Source organism: Epinephelus lanceolatus, chromosome 6 (genome assembly GCF_041903045.1).
Source record: "Epinephelus lanceolatus isolate andai-2023 chromosome 6, ASM4190304v1, whole genome shotgun sequence".
Taxonomy (NCBI): domain Eukaryota; kingdom Metazoa; phylum Chordata; class Actinopteri; order Perciformes; family Serranidae; genus Epinephelus; species Epinephelus lanceolatus.
Genome location: NC_135739.1, coordinates 20,145,581 through 20,161,761, shown reverse-complemented (window position 1 = coordinate 20,161,761; position 16,181 = coordinate 20,145,581). Strand labels below are relative to the sequence as shown.

The following is a 16,181-nucleotide window of genomic DNA, read 5'->3' as shown; positions in this document are numbered from 1 at the left end:
TGGGGTCTTGACTAACTGCAGGCATCTGAAGGGCCTCCAAAAGGGGTCTTATTTGTTACAGTTTTTCAGGTCAGGGTCAATGGGGCAGGAGAAGGGGCTGGGGTTCAGAGAGCGTGTGTGAGGAGTAAATGGAGAAGGGGTAGACCGGGGGGGGGGGTTCTGTGAATTTAGGGAAAATACCAAGAAAAGGAAAGGGAGAGAATGCGTGTGTATTATTTTAAAAAGAGAACAGCATATGCGAATCAAGATTTTAAGTGCATTTACAGAAAAAAAAAAAAAAAGGGTGGGGGGGGGGGGCAGAAATGAAGGGGGGGAGCGGCGTGAGGAGCACAAGTCGATTAACTCACTAATGAGCCAGCAGTCTGGAATTAATCAGTTCCATGTGGAGCAATTCTTGCCAATTAGATAGAATATGAGGGGCTGTGCTGTGTCTGGGAGCACATATTGTACAGTACACACACATTTACATGCAACTGCACACAAAGATAGGCATTCTACATATCCACGGGCATGCACACACAACAGAAACACACACACACACGCTTGTACAAATACATACACACACATAACTGTACACAAATGCAGTCTAAAAAACATCCCATAGGAATGACCCAGCTGGAGGCCGAGTGGAGGAGAGGAGGGTGGGGGTCGCTGATGAGGATGATGATGACTTAAATTGGATCCAGACCGTGGTTTACTTGCTAGTGTTGCTTCACTACACAAGCATATGCTTTCATTTGTTGAGGTGTTTTTACAGACTGACTCACTGGACAGGTCTTCTTCTTCTTCTTCTTTTTTCTTTTTTTTCTCCGAGCTTCCACCGTGTGACAGGGCATTAGGCTCTGATTACCGTCAGGCCCCCCAACAGTTCCCACTGGCCTACTTTACCACGGTACAGTACATCCCACAAAACACAGGCCAATAGACACACAACATAGCATCCAGGCCCAGAGCTATACATCCTGCTTCTATAGCACGAGGGCAAGCAAGCGAGAGATCAACCCTATAAAAACAATTCTCTCTCTTTAATTCACTTTATAATCTGACCACAAAAAAGCCAAAGAGATCAGACAGTTTGGGAAATTGCATCAAAGTGTGTCAGTCACGTGAAGAGGAAATCAACTGAGTTTATAATATCTGTGTCTGAGTGTAACTTTGCACCACTGGTTCGGATCATCCAAAAGAGAGTTTGGACCTGACCCGGTCCAGTCTGGTGTTTTTTTTGGGTTCACTCATCTCTGCCTCTGTCTCCCAATCTAGTCTTGTCCATTTTGGAAGTGGGACAGAGACCGAGGAAGGATATATGGGGGTTGTGTCTGGCACCTGTTTTATTTGCTCTCTTTTCAGCAGGCTGCAGAAGAGCAACTGGAAACCACAACTGAAGGAAAGGAGGTGCAGGATCCAGATGTCAGAGGACAGAGGAGAAAAAAGCTCCAAGAGGAAACGGTAAGCCAGATAAGGAGGATGAGAGTGTGAGAATACTTCAGGGTTGAAGATAACGAGTTAGAAAACAAAAACACAACAGGCAGAGGAGACAGAGCAAGACACAAGATCCACATGGAGATGGAAACGTGAGAGACTTTCTACTGTAAATCACCAAACTGTTAGCTGAGAGAGTGAGCGTCAGTGTGATCCAAACTATACTCTGAAGAAAGGGAGCAATATATAGAGAGAGTAACTTAAATCTTCTGGGCGAAGAAGAAGAAAGGGAGGACAGTGGAAAGAGGAAAAAAGAAAAATATGGACACGCATAACAGCAGACAGATGCTGAACCTTTGGGTGCAGCATCACACATACACACATACAGCACATATCATACAGTACGTTTCACTTCTCTTTTCAATGCATCACTTTATTGTTTAGGAAAAAACACAACCGTCTTCCATCACCTCTTCATTCTCCTTTGTCCTCCTCTCCTTCAACATGTTGGCTGTTGTCTCTCAATTTAAATATATTCACAGAAGAGAAGAGGCCTTAACCGCAGCATGTCTCTGATTTTGAAATGAGATGTTGAACAATCCTGTAGTGGATTAATATTCTGTTGTCTGCATATTTTTGGCTTTATAATGTGTAGTGGTTCCACCATGCTGAGGTTAGTGGTGTCGTCTCATTCCTCTCTCCTCTGTTTTCTCTTTGTTTTCCTTTAAACAACACCATATGCCTGTTTTATTGAATTGAAACAAATACAAAACAGGGATGTATATGTGTAACAGTCGAAGGAGTTCATTTATGGAGAAGCATTGAAAAGGAAATGAAAATGTGTATTGCACTTAAAAGATTAAAAAAATATTTAAAAATAGGAGGATGCTTCAAAAATAATGACTTATAATTGTTTATTTATTCGTTTTCTTATGTGTGTATTCAAATTGCATTAGTTGGAAAATGTCAGACGTGAAAAAAAACTATACATTAAAGCTGAACGACCCCCTCATACGACCAGCGAGATCACACCCCACCCTGCTTATGCACACGTGTGGTCACATGTGGGCACTATTCTTCTTGTTATTCTCGTCCCATTTCCTCTCAAACTTTTTCCAAAATAAAAACCTCCAAAGATAATGCAGGACGGATTGCATGGAAATTATAAAACAACTCGGAGGTCACATGTAGTTCCAATTACGTTTTTTCTTTGCAACAGGAGCTTTTATTAGCAGAGCTGGGCCTGTGACGCTGATAGGATCAAACAGTCAGACCCTGAGCTGTCCGTTTTGGGGCTAAATCTTGAAATAATGTATTAACACCTGGTTGTGTTTCACTGTGGCTGCCATGATTGGTGAGGATTGCAGGAATACATTAACACCTGGTAGTGTTTCATGGGACATGTCAGTGAAGTATGCGCTGTATGTGTGTCAGTGTGTGTGCGAATGAGTCAGAGGGGCACTAACATTAGAGCAGATTAAAGCTGTCAAGGCCAAATAGTGCGTGCAAGTGTGTTTGTCTGCACGTGGTGACCACAGGCTGGCTCGACTCATCAGAACTCCACTCACAGGAAGCAGTGATGGAGGGAGGGAAGTTAGCGGCCAGATGTGAAGCTCTCAGCTAGCCAGGGGGTGAGGAAACGCACAAACGAGAGTGAAATGTTGAAAATGTGTGTGTATGTGAACTCACCCACACATCTGGAGCCATCTGTGCTGGAGACGTAGCCTCGTGGACAGGTGCAGACGTAGCTACCAGCAGTGTTTGTGCATTCTCCTCCGTCACACACACCGGGGATGGTGCTGCATTCATCGATGTCTGAAACACACAAGCAAACATACAGTTACTTCATAAATACCTCTTCACCTCACGTCACGGGACACATCTGTTGAGCGCGTCTCACGCCAGCTCAACAATATTTTTTCAATGTTCGAAAATCTCTTTGTTTGGAATGATGCAGTAGCACGCTGCAGTAAAAGTTTATTGCACTGGAGCAACGGTTCCTCCCGGAGGGAAAATGAAGCAAATCAAATGGAACTGCAGTCAAATAAAGTGGAAATTAATTCAATTCTGCTGTTGTGTTCAGGCTGGAACTCAAAGTCGTGAGCCATGAGACGTGAACGACAGGAACAATCCAACAAGCTCAGTGAGAGTACAACAGCAGCAGCACTGACCAGTGAATGATTCCCACTGAGGCAACTGATGCTAAGACAGCTCAAATTTAATCGTGTATCAGGCTGACCTAACTCACAACACAATAACCAATCAAACAATATATAAAACAAACTGTCAAGTACTGAAACCTGGTGCTGAATGCATTGATAACCTTCTTTCCTCAGTCTTTGATCAGATATCTATTGATTTTAATATAATGAAGCCAATTTGTCAAATCATCCCTCAACCCTCAACAGGACAAGCGGTTACAGATAATGTAGAGTTTAAATAGAGTAGGAAGTCTTAGGGCAGGCCTAGGCAGTGACCTCAGTTAGGATCCTTGTGGCCTGAGGGTAGAAGCTCTTCCTGAGCCTCTCAGTTTTGGCCTTGTGTATTCGGGACCTTCTTCCCGACCTCAACAGGAAGAAAGGCTGTTATCTGTGTGGTTGGGATCTTTAATGATTTTCCTGGCCTTCTTTTGTGGCACCTACCTGTAGTTTAAACATCCTTTAAACAGAGAAGAGCAGCACCTATTTTGCGTCCAGCCGAATGAACCACTCTCTTCCTGGTGGTCCTGTTTGTGGCTGTGATGTTTCCTGTCAGGACGCTCTTGTTGCAGGAATAGAAATTGCTTAGTATTTGAGGTGATACCTAGATTTTCCTCAAGTGTCTGAGGTACCTTGCTCACCACTGAGTCAGTGGTATGCACCAAGTGCATACTGACTCCACTTTCAGCTCTCTAGTTTCGGTGACATTCAGGAGTAGGTTGTTGTCCTGACACCAGCGGGTCGAGTCCTGTATTTCTTTCAGATAGGCCTTTTCATCATCATCATCAGACCTATCACAGCTGCATCGTCAGCAAACTTGTTGACCTTGTTGAAGCTTTTGGTCTGCTGCTTGTGACAAGGCAAAATGTAACATTGAAAAGTTTGCCTTCTTTTGTTTATATTCCTCAAAGTAAATATAAGGAAAAAACAATCAGGCTAAAAAGACACGACAGTGGCAGCACTACTGAAAAGACTCTCAACTTGTTCTACAAAAGCCAAGACAACAAGACAATAAAGCAATCTTATGAGGACGCCAAATGCAGACAGAAACCAAATATATGTGCAGGGAAATCATTCCAGTCTGAAGGAACCCCGCCATGTTATAAGTCAAAACATATGTATATGTGCTGCTCAGCAATCGGCTTGATTATATGTGCAATTGTGGTATCTACAATTGCTCCCAATCTACAAATGGCAACTAAATTGACAGAAATGTCTGCACAAAAAGGAAACAAAACTCCCCAAGGTTACTGTGAATAGGCTGACCTTATTTAAACATGCCACAGTCTGACTCAGAAATGATGTCTGAGAGTACCTGCACGCTGCTTGGCAGGGCCCACCTCGGTGTGGTACGCTTTATGATGGCATTAAGTTGTATTATTGAGAGGGAGGGGGCCTCATTGCTCCATGACGGGGAAACCCAAAGTGAAGTTCCAGAAGGTATTGGGTTTTTATGATGTGTCACGCTTATATATACGCATACGTAATTACTGCACCACTGTGGGGCATAATTACGGCAAGGGCGAAGACGTGGTGCATGCGGTAATGTGTGTGTGTGTGTGCCGTGTGTGCTTGGTTGAAAAAGTGAGGGGTGTGTTTGTCTTTCTAGGAGTGAAGGGTGTGTAACTTATATCCATGTGTATTTTGCTGTGTGTCAGTTTGAATGTGTGTAGTAATGGCTGCCGTGGGAAGCTGAGAGGCTGTTCTTCCCCTGCTGACTCCTGTCTGACAGCAGTGGCAGAAGGCCTAGGTGAGGCTGTAAAAGCCCAGCCAAATAAACCTTGTGTCAGCAGCAACAACAACACGCCAGACATTACGCTCCACACAGACGGAGCGCTGTGGGACTGACCGTGTGTGTGGATGGAAATGTGTGTCACCTGGATAAATGTCTGAGCCGTCAAGTCTGTGTGTGTGTGCACATTTCTATGACAAATGTAAAAGACTGAGATAAAGTAAATGTTTGCCAGTTTCCATTGTTTCATCTTATTTTGACTCCGATGTATCAAACTGTCTGTGTTTGTGTGCTTGTACCACACGAGTGCGTGAGAATCCCTGAGTGTCAGAGCAACGGGGAGGTCTGAGTGTGTAATGAGAAAGTCTCCCAGATGCCGTAAGTGTTTCTTTGTTCAGCACTAACAGCTGGTTTTGAGCCAAACGACTGTGTTTATGGAAGGAGAAGCAGAAAAAAGCATAAAGAGGAGAAGGAGGGAAAAAGGGAGAGACTGTTAAGCACAGTCTGAACTAAAAGCTGGCCATAAAACCAGGTGCCTTGTTGTGCCCAAAACGATCAGACACCCATGACATCTTAACTGCACTTTATCTTAACTGCTCCAAAACCTCAGTAATTTCACTGCGAGAGCTCTAAGTGAGGCTTGTTTGTGCATTAGCTCGAAGGGCATTTCAATAAAACCCCCCCAAAGGACCTGGGATGATTGTTTCCGAGATTTTGCTAAACATGGGTTTCCTGCCGATCCATGACTTAAGATACACGTCACAACAGTTCTTTTGTTTTTACAAGGTTTGCAAACACTGAACCGTTTCTCTCCTCTGCGTGGGTCAAATGACGAAGCTGATGAATCTTAAAATAAACAAACCAACAACATGAGAGCTGACATCAGTTCATTTTCATCTGGAAAACAGAAAACATGCTTTCTGTTACTGTTCTGAACTTTTTAAAGGCAGAATTCACATCATTTCAAAGACCCCGCTTGCTGAAGTGATTTGTTAAAAAATGGTTTGCCAATCCTAATTCACATCATTGAGGTTGATAAAAGCTCAGACCTTTTTTAGACAGTATTGTATATGAGGCTAAAAACCTACTTAAAATGTCTCTTTGTCACACCAAAACAATTTTACATGTATTTTGGTGCTTATTAACTACATCATATTTAACTCTATACCAGTGGTGATCCTTGACTGTGGGGGGCACCAGGCAAAGAAGCCCATTGAGGCTCTGTATCTAGCTGTCATACAGCAGCTGGAAGGAGCTCCCTTTAGAGGGTTTTTGGGGCACTATTGGTACACTGTATATTGCTTTTATGAGAGGTTTAAGGGGTTTATAATTGTCAAATGTCTAAAATGTGCCAATTTGAGTGGCCACTGGGGGCACCGTTTCCCATTTTTCGTTGGGCAGAGGGGCAAAACATTTGCTTTGTTTTGCCTCGCCTGACAGTGTGCCTTTGCTTTTGACCTGAAAAACAACTTGCTGTGTTGTCTGAAGAGTCATGTTGTCCTTTTAAATGCTATCAAGATCAGTCTGTTAGCTGATCAACAACATCTTTGATAAGAGAGTAATTGTTCACTAAGTTCATCAAACAAAAAAACTTTTTTTTGACATTTTAGAGATTAAATTTGCCAATCTGAATGTAATTTAGGGATTCCTTAAGGATGAAAATAAACCCATCCTTTTGTGAACATGATCACCTTTGCTGAAGATAAAAAGCTATCAATCTACATACAGTGGTAGAAAGAGTGTGAGTGTGAGTAATTTAAAGGGATAGCTTAGATTTTGTACAGTGGGGTTGTTTGAGGTACTTACCCAAAGTGGGCGTATTACCTACAGAGATTGCAGTCAGCTCAGCCCATACTTTGGAGAACCAAACAGGAGTACTGACATGAGAGCTAAGCAATGTACTGCTGTGGAAGGGGGCAGCAGCAAAATGTAATTTCACCAACTCAAAAAAAAAACAACTATCAGTTGAAGTGTATGCAATATTTTGAACAGTTTCACCACTTTACCTTTCCAACAGGGCACTGAGGCTGTTATCTGTGCTCTTTTCAAAGTAACCAGACACCTTTGACAGACACAGTAATTTTTCCTCACAGAACACAGGTGCTGGGCTATCGCTGCCTCAATTCGGTTAGTTTGTTTGTGTCATTACATGGCTTTGGTGTTTTAAAGAGTTAGTACAAGTTCACCAAAGTCACACAATTACACACACAAATGAGGGAGCGGTAGACCAGCAGCTCCTGTGTTCTGCAAGGTAAAATTACTGTTTTTGTTAACGGAGTCTGGAGGCTTTGACGAGCGCACAGCCTAGGCTCCCTGTCAGAAAATGCTAATGCTGTCTGACAGCAAGGTAAAGCAGTGAAAACATTCTAAACATAGCATACACTTAAAAAAAATTCTCATGTTTCTATTGTCCTCCTACCTACTCAGGTGTTCCTAATCATCCTATGTAAGGAGCATTAGTGTGCTGAGCGTTACATGCTGAAGAAGGCTTTTGTGCCGAAACACGTGGGCTGTAACCCACTTTCATCATGTTTTAACCTTTTCTAAATGAAACAGCCATTTTTTAAATAAAGGAGACCAAAGAGCACCTTCGTCACATGATTAGATGAACCTTCTGAGCACTCTGGACTTTCTTTTTGACTGATAGCATACACTTAGCCTGATATTGATTTTTATTTTATTTTATTTTTTTTTTAAGATTTTTTTTTGGGGCATTTTGCCTTTAGCGGACAGGTGTGAAGGGGGAGGAGAGAGGCGATGACATGCGGCAAAGGGCCACAGGCTGGACTCGAACCAGGGCTGCTGTGGCAACATTCTTGTACATGGGGGTGCCTGCTCTATCCACTAAGCCACCGACACCCCTCATATTTTTTTTTTAGGTGGCTGAAATATGTGTCCCTGCATCCCTGTCCACAGCAGGGCATTGTTTAGCTTCTGTGGCGGCATCCAGCCTGCTTCTTCAAACTGGGAGCGTGCAGACCGTCATCTACTGAAGGTAATACACTGACTATGGACAAGTACCTCATGCAATCCGACTTCAAAAAATCCCTTTAAGGTACACATCTCTCACCCTGACTAGTCAGCTGTTTTTTCTCTCCTCCTCTGTCTTGTCAATCACCATGTAATCATCAATGGCCAGTTCTGTTCAAAATGCTAAAGTAACTGGAAATCTTTGGAGCCCAGGGAGCAGATAGAAGGGCTACAGGACTGTTTAATCCTATATTCCTGCTTTATTTCTACCTTGACTCAGAGTGTCCTTGTAGAATAACTGCCCAGCCTGCTGTATGTTGGAATGTGGCTACAACATCCACACCCAAATCTCTTTAAGCAGCGCTCAGCATCTCCCTGGAAGCGCTCACTCTCTCTTTACTGTAAGTCCTGAACCGTTGGTGGCGTCCACCCAAAACCACAACTGAAACTGGGACTCTAGTGAATTTAGTGAAGTCATCCTCCCTGTTTCCTCCTGTGACATAAATCAATTTCTGGTGTGAATCATGGTTATTGCTTCCCATGAATCTCAAGGTGGAGACATTCGTTTTCTTTCCATGTCTGGTGCAACTCTCAGCCATGCAAGACGTTAATAAAAGGAGAATTTAGATAATAATTCATATGCTGATACACTGCGATAGCCAGGTTGGCCTTGGTCTTGTTCAGTAGAATAGATGTCATCTGGCTGAAACAGTTTAAGAGCTTTCTGTAATCCTCCCTAAAGAGTAAGAACACATCGGCTTCAGTCCAACAGACACAACCCCTACCTGGCTAACTATCAGACTGTTTAGCCTGGACATTGTTTAAATTCCATCCAATCAACACATTGTAATGTGAATCCACTCTGTGCGTGTGTTTCGACGTGTATGTGTGTGCTTTTGTGCACTCGTCCAGACTTCTTTAACTCTGAGCATGTCGTCACTTTTTAAACGCCCATTGAGATTTGTTAACTGATCCCAGCAAACCCACAGTTACCATAAAGTGAACTGTCCATGAATGTCTCACCAGTAACTCAACAAAATGCAATTTAGGTTGCACTGGATTCTTTTGGGCTGGTGATTAGTTTATGTACTCGAGTACTCAGCACATAGCTTCAAAACATTAGCGTGGCTTTCATTGCTTCGTATGAATGAGTTCAGAGGTGTTTTATGGATCAGACTTTAGAATATTTAAACAGACGAGCAGGAAATCAACATCTCTTCCTCTCATCATACTTATGGACACACCAGCAGAGCACAGTGAATCTAATACTGGTGACTGTCTCCCTGTTTACTTCAACACCCTACTTCCTGTTACTTGTGAAAACTGTGTTTGTACAGGCATAGGAATAGTTTTGGGGGTGCAGGGAACCCACCCCCCTCAATATTTAGAACATCTGCATTGCCCCCCCCCTATTAAAAGACATTAAAGTAGCAGAGGGCAAACATTTTTGATGGGAAAAAAAATACATTTCCACCATAAATTTGTGCATAAAAATTCACCACAAGGCAGGAAATGAAGTGTTTGATGCCCATAATTTCCTGGCAAAGACCCCCAAACCCTCTCCTTCATATGTGCCCCCCCCCCTCATGTTGAAACAAAACTTATGTCCTTATGTTTTTGACACTGAGCTTACACTGCACTGCTTTATCTACAGAATTAATATCTACCCGTCACTCAACATCTGGCAATTTATACAATAACCGCAGCACATCAAAGATGGCAGCTGGTACTCATGGTCCATTTATTGTCCAGGGTTGCACAGAAATGATGGTCATTCATTTTTAAATGCTATTTTAATGCCTTAGGTACTCACTATGAAGGTTTCTTTCCAAATTGTTGAACATTTCTTTGTGTTGAAGGTTCTGTATGTGACGTTCAGAGCATTAATTTAGCAGCAAACCACTATTTGCCATGTTAACACTGAATGGGGTAATGGCGTCCTGAGCAGAGAATGAAGCCACGCTACCTCTGTGTGTGTTGAAAATCTGAGTTTCTCTGTTCTTCGTTGTGGTAGACAGTCTGGGTGTGTGTTTATATTAGCCCATGTGAGTCCCTGCTCTGTGTGTGTATCCCACTGGCTTACCAATAGCCACCGCTCTACACTATGCTCATACAGCGGTTACAGCCCACCCTATGGTTCCCCCCTCCTTAACACCATGAGCTCTGTCAGCACTGTTTGCATTGTTAGCACCGGTACCGGTTCAGCCACCTCCATGTTGAGAGCCGTGTGCAGACACTCCCAGCTCAAACTCAGAATCATAGATACACTCTGAAAGTCACATAAAGCTTCTTTAAACCCACTACTCTAATACATCTTTTTTTTAAGATCAGACTCACCTTCACATTTGTGGGTGGTTTCACTCTGACGGTGGCCAGCGGGACATTTACACTCATAGGATCCCACAGTGTTGATGCAGTTACCTCCGGAGCAAAGGCCTGGCACTGCCTGGCACTCGTCCACATCTAAGAGAAGAACAGAAAGAAACAGACTTTTGTAAGAATAATCAGTAGTGTTTGCAAAGCATGATTCAAGAGATGGAGCATCCTACAGTATGTTTTTAATACACCAAGACAACAAAAATAGGACTTCAAACAATGTGAATTTTACAAAAAACGCTATGTTTATATTAGTTAACTATGGTCCAAAGCACGTTTTAGAGCATGTGTCCGGCACACTTTCTGTTGCCGAAACACTGTTCTTCATTCTTCTGTTCTACATCTTTGCAAAGGGGATGAGGTAAAAGCGAGTGGTAACTTGGCGCCGGCTGTGATGTGTAAGACCACTTCCAGAAAGACCCACTCCAGCTCTTGTTTGAACAGGAAATGGCTTTTTAAATGTAAGTTTTTCCCAGCATTCAATGTGAGTCACTTTCCCCAGTATTGGGCATAGACTATGTCAGAGGGCGGGTTCCTGTAAGAAACTGTGGATACCTCTGATCCTGTCTACCCTGGGACACACACACACACACACACACACACACACACACACACAAACTGTACACACACAGTGGGTTTATATTCACCTCTTTGCCAGTCACAACACAGCAGCCAAGTATTGTAAATGTGCAGCTATACTATTAAAATATGTGTACATATTGCACATACAACCACACACACACACACACACACACACACACACACACACACATATATACAAACAGCCTGTTTCTAATCATCTGAATACATTCAATCTCTGCTTCTTTATTGAGAAAGGCTGAAAATATGGGCTAGTGCTGAGAAACTCTCTCTGCCAAAAGGCTGAGAGAGAAAGAAAGAATCTATCAGCCAACATCCTGATGTGGAGCCTGAAGTGCAATCCTTACATTTGGATTCATGGTCAGGTGCGCTTTGTACTGCTGCCAGAGAGACGTTGCTCTAGGCTTTCTGCCGATTAGGTGTCTTTGGTGTGTGTGTGTGTGTGTGTGTGTGTGTGAGAGAGAGAGAAAGAAGGAGCAAAAAAAAAGAGAGAGAGAGAAAGGGGAGAAAAGACAAAAATAGAGATTCAGAGAGAGAAGTACAGACAGTGAAAAAGAGAATGAGAGAGGAGGCATGTGAGTCACACACAGATGAGTGATCATCTCACACTGGCATACCTCTAACACATGAGCAGCCTGGCAGCCACGTCAAAAAGAGAGGAAGTTGTGGAGCTAAATACAAACCAGTTACTGATCCCAGATGTGTTACCTTTTTGAATCACCCTCATAAATAATGCATACGGACTCATACATATAGCTGGGTGGATTGTGGTATTACTATATCTTATGGAAGGCTGCGTTATATCCTGTTGAAATGTTTAACACATGTCTTTCCATGTGCCAAGCGCTAGTACATCAATAATTGTTGGTACATACGGTATTCCAGCCAATAGCTATTATACCTAATTGCCTCTTTCATGGCTCCGAAAAAAGTTGAGAATAAACAGAACTTGTAAAACTTTTTAAAAAGCACTCAACGCTCTTTTGCATGTTGCAAAGATTATAGACATTACATTGGAATCTGATACATTGGCCATTTAACTCAATTAACATGTTTTCCTTGGACAAAGCACACATGTATACTATACAGGGCCCCAAATAAGTATTTAGAGACAGTTAATGAGAAGGTAAATGAGATTTTTGACAGGTTTGTGTCTTCGCCTTTGCTGTAACTAGAGCCATGAAAATTACTGGCTTGCGCAATTTCATGCCAAAATAAGACCCGGCATTGGATTGTACCACTTGATCTGCATAAACACAGCTAGCCTACTCCACCCAGTTCTGCACACGTGGGGTTTGGTGCAAATATGTAGTTGCTCCTGGCAAAAATAAATAGCACAGCTAGCTTTGTGCCTGCACAAAAACAGAGACAGATTGCTCAACATATTAGCCTGATAAATAGATGGAATGTCCATTTTGTTTCCCTTCAGTCATGATTTAAATCGCTGGATGAGTGGGAGATGTGGGCCGCAATTCAGATGCCTGAAACCTCTTTACAACATACGTTGCTTTCTATTGTAAATGTAAACAACACTTGAGTTTACTATAATCCTCGACTTCCTAGCATAAATACATGAACTCAACGTCCTTAGCTGTGATACTGTTGAAGTGCGGCCAGGTGCTATGAGCACCAGTACCAAAAACACAGTCTCCCCCTGTGACGGCTTCAGCTAGACATCAACCATCACAATCTGCCCAGGGTGGTGCTGGGTGTGTCCATGTGAGAGGAGCTGGACTGAGGCAACAAAGAGCCTGGCTGGGCTCATTTAACAGGGGACACGACCTCCACATGTGTCATATATTGATGCAGTCTTATTGCTTAGTCTGGTGAGGGCCACAGGTTATTAGAGGCATGCAGAGACGCTGGTCTGGTCTGAGGGGGTTTTGGGACACCAGCAACAGGAATGTTGATGGAAGAAGGTGAATCTCAGTTCATATTTTGTTCAGGTTCTCGCTTATAAACTCTATATTGCACTTTTTTGGATCCATTTAGCAAGAGCTGTTTAATTCTGTTATGTATGTACTAAATCCGTTATGGTTAATCTTCAACTCAAAATTATCATGTCCTCCAAAATGTCTGACCTTGTTTATACTGACTTGTATCTGTGCAACGTTTGTCACTAGAGAGGTGTTTTCACATTCCTCTACTGAAGGGGGCGATGTCTGAGCATTTCCCTAAAATCTGAAACTCTAATGTTGCAATATAGATTAGGTACATCACTAAAACAAAAGCTAATCGCTGCCTGATTCGGGAAACATATATCTAAGGGGGAGGACATTTAAACACAACAGCTGCAAAAAACCTGAGACCGTTTTTGAATGTCAACCAGATCCTGGAGCTTCCATCCACTATCTACCAAAAACCCCATCATGGCAGATAATATTGTATGACTCACAACCATTAACGCTGTGTGTCACTGCCAGTTAGCCTACAACTAACAAAGAGCATTAACAAACCAAAAGATGCTAACTACACTTACATTCTCATACGTCTGCTAGTCACCACTTTTGGTGCACAACAGACTCCTTATCTGAGTCTGGGTCTGACTGAGGCTCAAACATGGATGGCTGAATCTCCTCAATGTTTTCTCTAATGTTAACGCACTGCTCTTTCACTGGTCAACCTAGCTGGGCGGGGACCAGATCAAAAATTTCTCAATGAGGGAGGAACAGTGGATCTGCTTCCTACCCCTTTTCAAAGTTTTTAGTTGAAACTTTTTATGTGGGAAGACCACGTTAAACAAAACAGTAGCATCAATATAAGTATTTTTACATACTTTAAAACAGTGGTTCCCAACTGTTGGGTCCTGGGTCTATTCTGAATGGACCTCAAGTGACTCGCGAACGTGTCAAGTTTGTAAAAAACACACTTTATTTTGAAGTACAATGAATTTCCGGCACACAGCTTTTACTTTGCAGTGCCATTCCCTACTGTAGAGTAGCCATGTTTCCATCAGCCTGTCTAGATGCGCATCTAGAAGTATCGCATCGGAAAATTATGATGGAAACACCAAAATTTAAATTAAAATCCTGATTCGCACAAACTAAAATACGCTCGCTTTAGCCGGGTTTTGGTTGATTCAAAAAAATGCTGATTCGCAAAATGGGAGATGGAAACACTTATGTTCGAATTAAGTCTGACGTAGCGCACCTCTCTCCATGGTGATATCCACACTACAGGTCGGGAAGGCGTTAATGCATTTACAAGCTGGTTGCCAACCACCAGAAAACGTAGAAGAAGAAGAATGCAAGACTTGTTTTGTTTCTGGTTCTGCGGAAAACTCACGCGAGTTCGTAGTTTTCACCAAAGTCCGTACATTTAATGGAAACACACAGGATTCATATTTCTTTTAATGCGCATTTCCCAATGATTCGAATCACTTTTGGATGGAAACATAGCTAGTGAGTGGCTAATGGAAAGCTATATGACAGAGACAGCAAACTAGCTCAGTGATATGGCCAAACGCAAGTATGACGCTGAATACACTGAACCATGTGGACCTTGAACAAATCACTAAGGAGAAATCTGGACCCCGTGGCTGGACCAGTTGGGAATCACTGCTTTCAAATATGTCTGGAGAAGGACCCTAAGTGTTTTTGTGAGTGAGAAAGTGTTTAAATTAACACTGTAAGTATCTTTGCTTTCCTAATACATGCATATTTATATCCTGCTATCACTCTGATATCAATCAGTGACAGAATGCACTGTGAATGCACCACAGCAGTTTAAGCAAGGTGAGGACATGTTCCCATTTTGCCTTGAAGAAAGACTGATGTGACAGCTGGGACCTGCTCAGTCACTGAGACACTGACACCTAAATAAATAACACCCATAGCTGTTCAGTGTTTACAGCTTTCGTGGACTACTCAAGGATATGGAGATGCTTCTGCTTAGACCTTAACAGGAAACTACATGCTCGTCTCTGACCTACATGTACAGTACCTGTGTACATGTAAACATCCTTGCTGTTGTTAACACTACCTCACGGATGTTGTGGGCAGGAATTCCAGCTGAGATAATGATGGATTAAGTACTGGTTGCACTGTTTATCGTGGCAATTGTGTGTTGCGGGAATCCTCCGTCAACATTGCTGAAAAGATCTGCCAGGTGTCTGTGTACAAGAATGAGAGAGATGTATGCGACTGTATGTGCTCCGATCTGACCTTGGCAGGCTCCGGTTCGGATGTTGGGGATGAAGCCTCGCCTGCAGGGGTGTGGCTGGGCGGGGCACTGCTCACAGGGGTGGCCCCACGCTCGACCAATGGTGGCGCAGCAGAGGGTTTTGGTGCAGACGATTCCACTGAGCTGGCCTTGGCACATCTGGTTGTTCACCTGGGTGAAACACGGCCCAGTCCTGTAGTCTGCGGAGGAAACAGGCACGGATGCTTTGTTAGTTAGTAACTGATTTAACATTTGATTGATTAGATGATAAAACACTGATTCATTTCCTCGAACACATCTGGTGCGCCATTAAATGAAACCAGATTAAGTATAGAGTTGAGGATTTTCTCCTTTACGGGGAAGGCATATTTCCTGTAATATCTAACTGAGTCAGTGATCTTTTACCCGCCTTCTTTCTCTGTTAATTCTACTGCAACAACAAACAGAGGAATGGATGTGGAAAAAATCTGGCACAGCATTAGAGGATGATTTTACAGAGATGACTCACTGAACCTTCAAACACGTCCCCACAGTTTAATTGTTTCAAGTGTTTAGTCTTTGGATCAACAATCGTCTCTCAAAGAGGAGCATTTACAAGTAGCGGTTTTTACCAGCACTTAAGAAGAACAATATGAGAGTCGGTAGCAACATAGAGCCTCACGTCAGAGCACGTGATTTCAGGCATTTTTCTTATTAAACCTGCTTAGATTAAACTGCAAAACACA

At 42.8% G+C, this 16,181-nt stretch overlaps 2 protein-coding genes across 2 annotated transcripts in view; one reads left to right on the top strand and one right to left on the bottom strand.

Moving 5' to 3' along the window:
• Nucleotides 1–16,181, top strand: part of lsm7 (LSM7 homolog, U6 small nuclear RNA and mRNA degradation associated) — a 284,833-nt gene that overhangs the window by 159,779 nt on the left and 108,873 nt on the right. The window lies entirely within an intron of this gene.
• Nucleotides 1–16,181, bottom strand: part of fbn3 (fibrillin 3) — an 87,222-nt gene that overhangs the window by 31,231 nt on the left and 39,810 nt on the right. The window contains exons 7-9 of the mRNA XM_033621699.2: nucleotides 15,459–15,656; nucleotides 10,657–10,782; nucleotides 3,109–3,234 (exon numbers count right to left, since the gene is read on the bottom strand). Coding sequence (XP_033477590.2) covers nucleotides 3,109–3,234; nucleotides 10,657–10,782; nucleotides 15,459–15,656 — 450 coding nt within the window. The remainder of the gene's footprint in view (nucleotides 1–3,108; nucleotides 3,235–10,656; nucleotides 10,783–15,458; nucleotides 15,657–16,181) is intronic.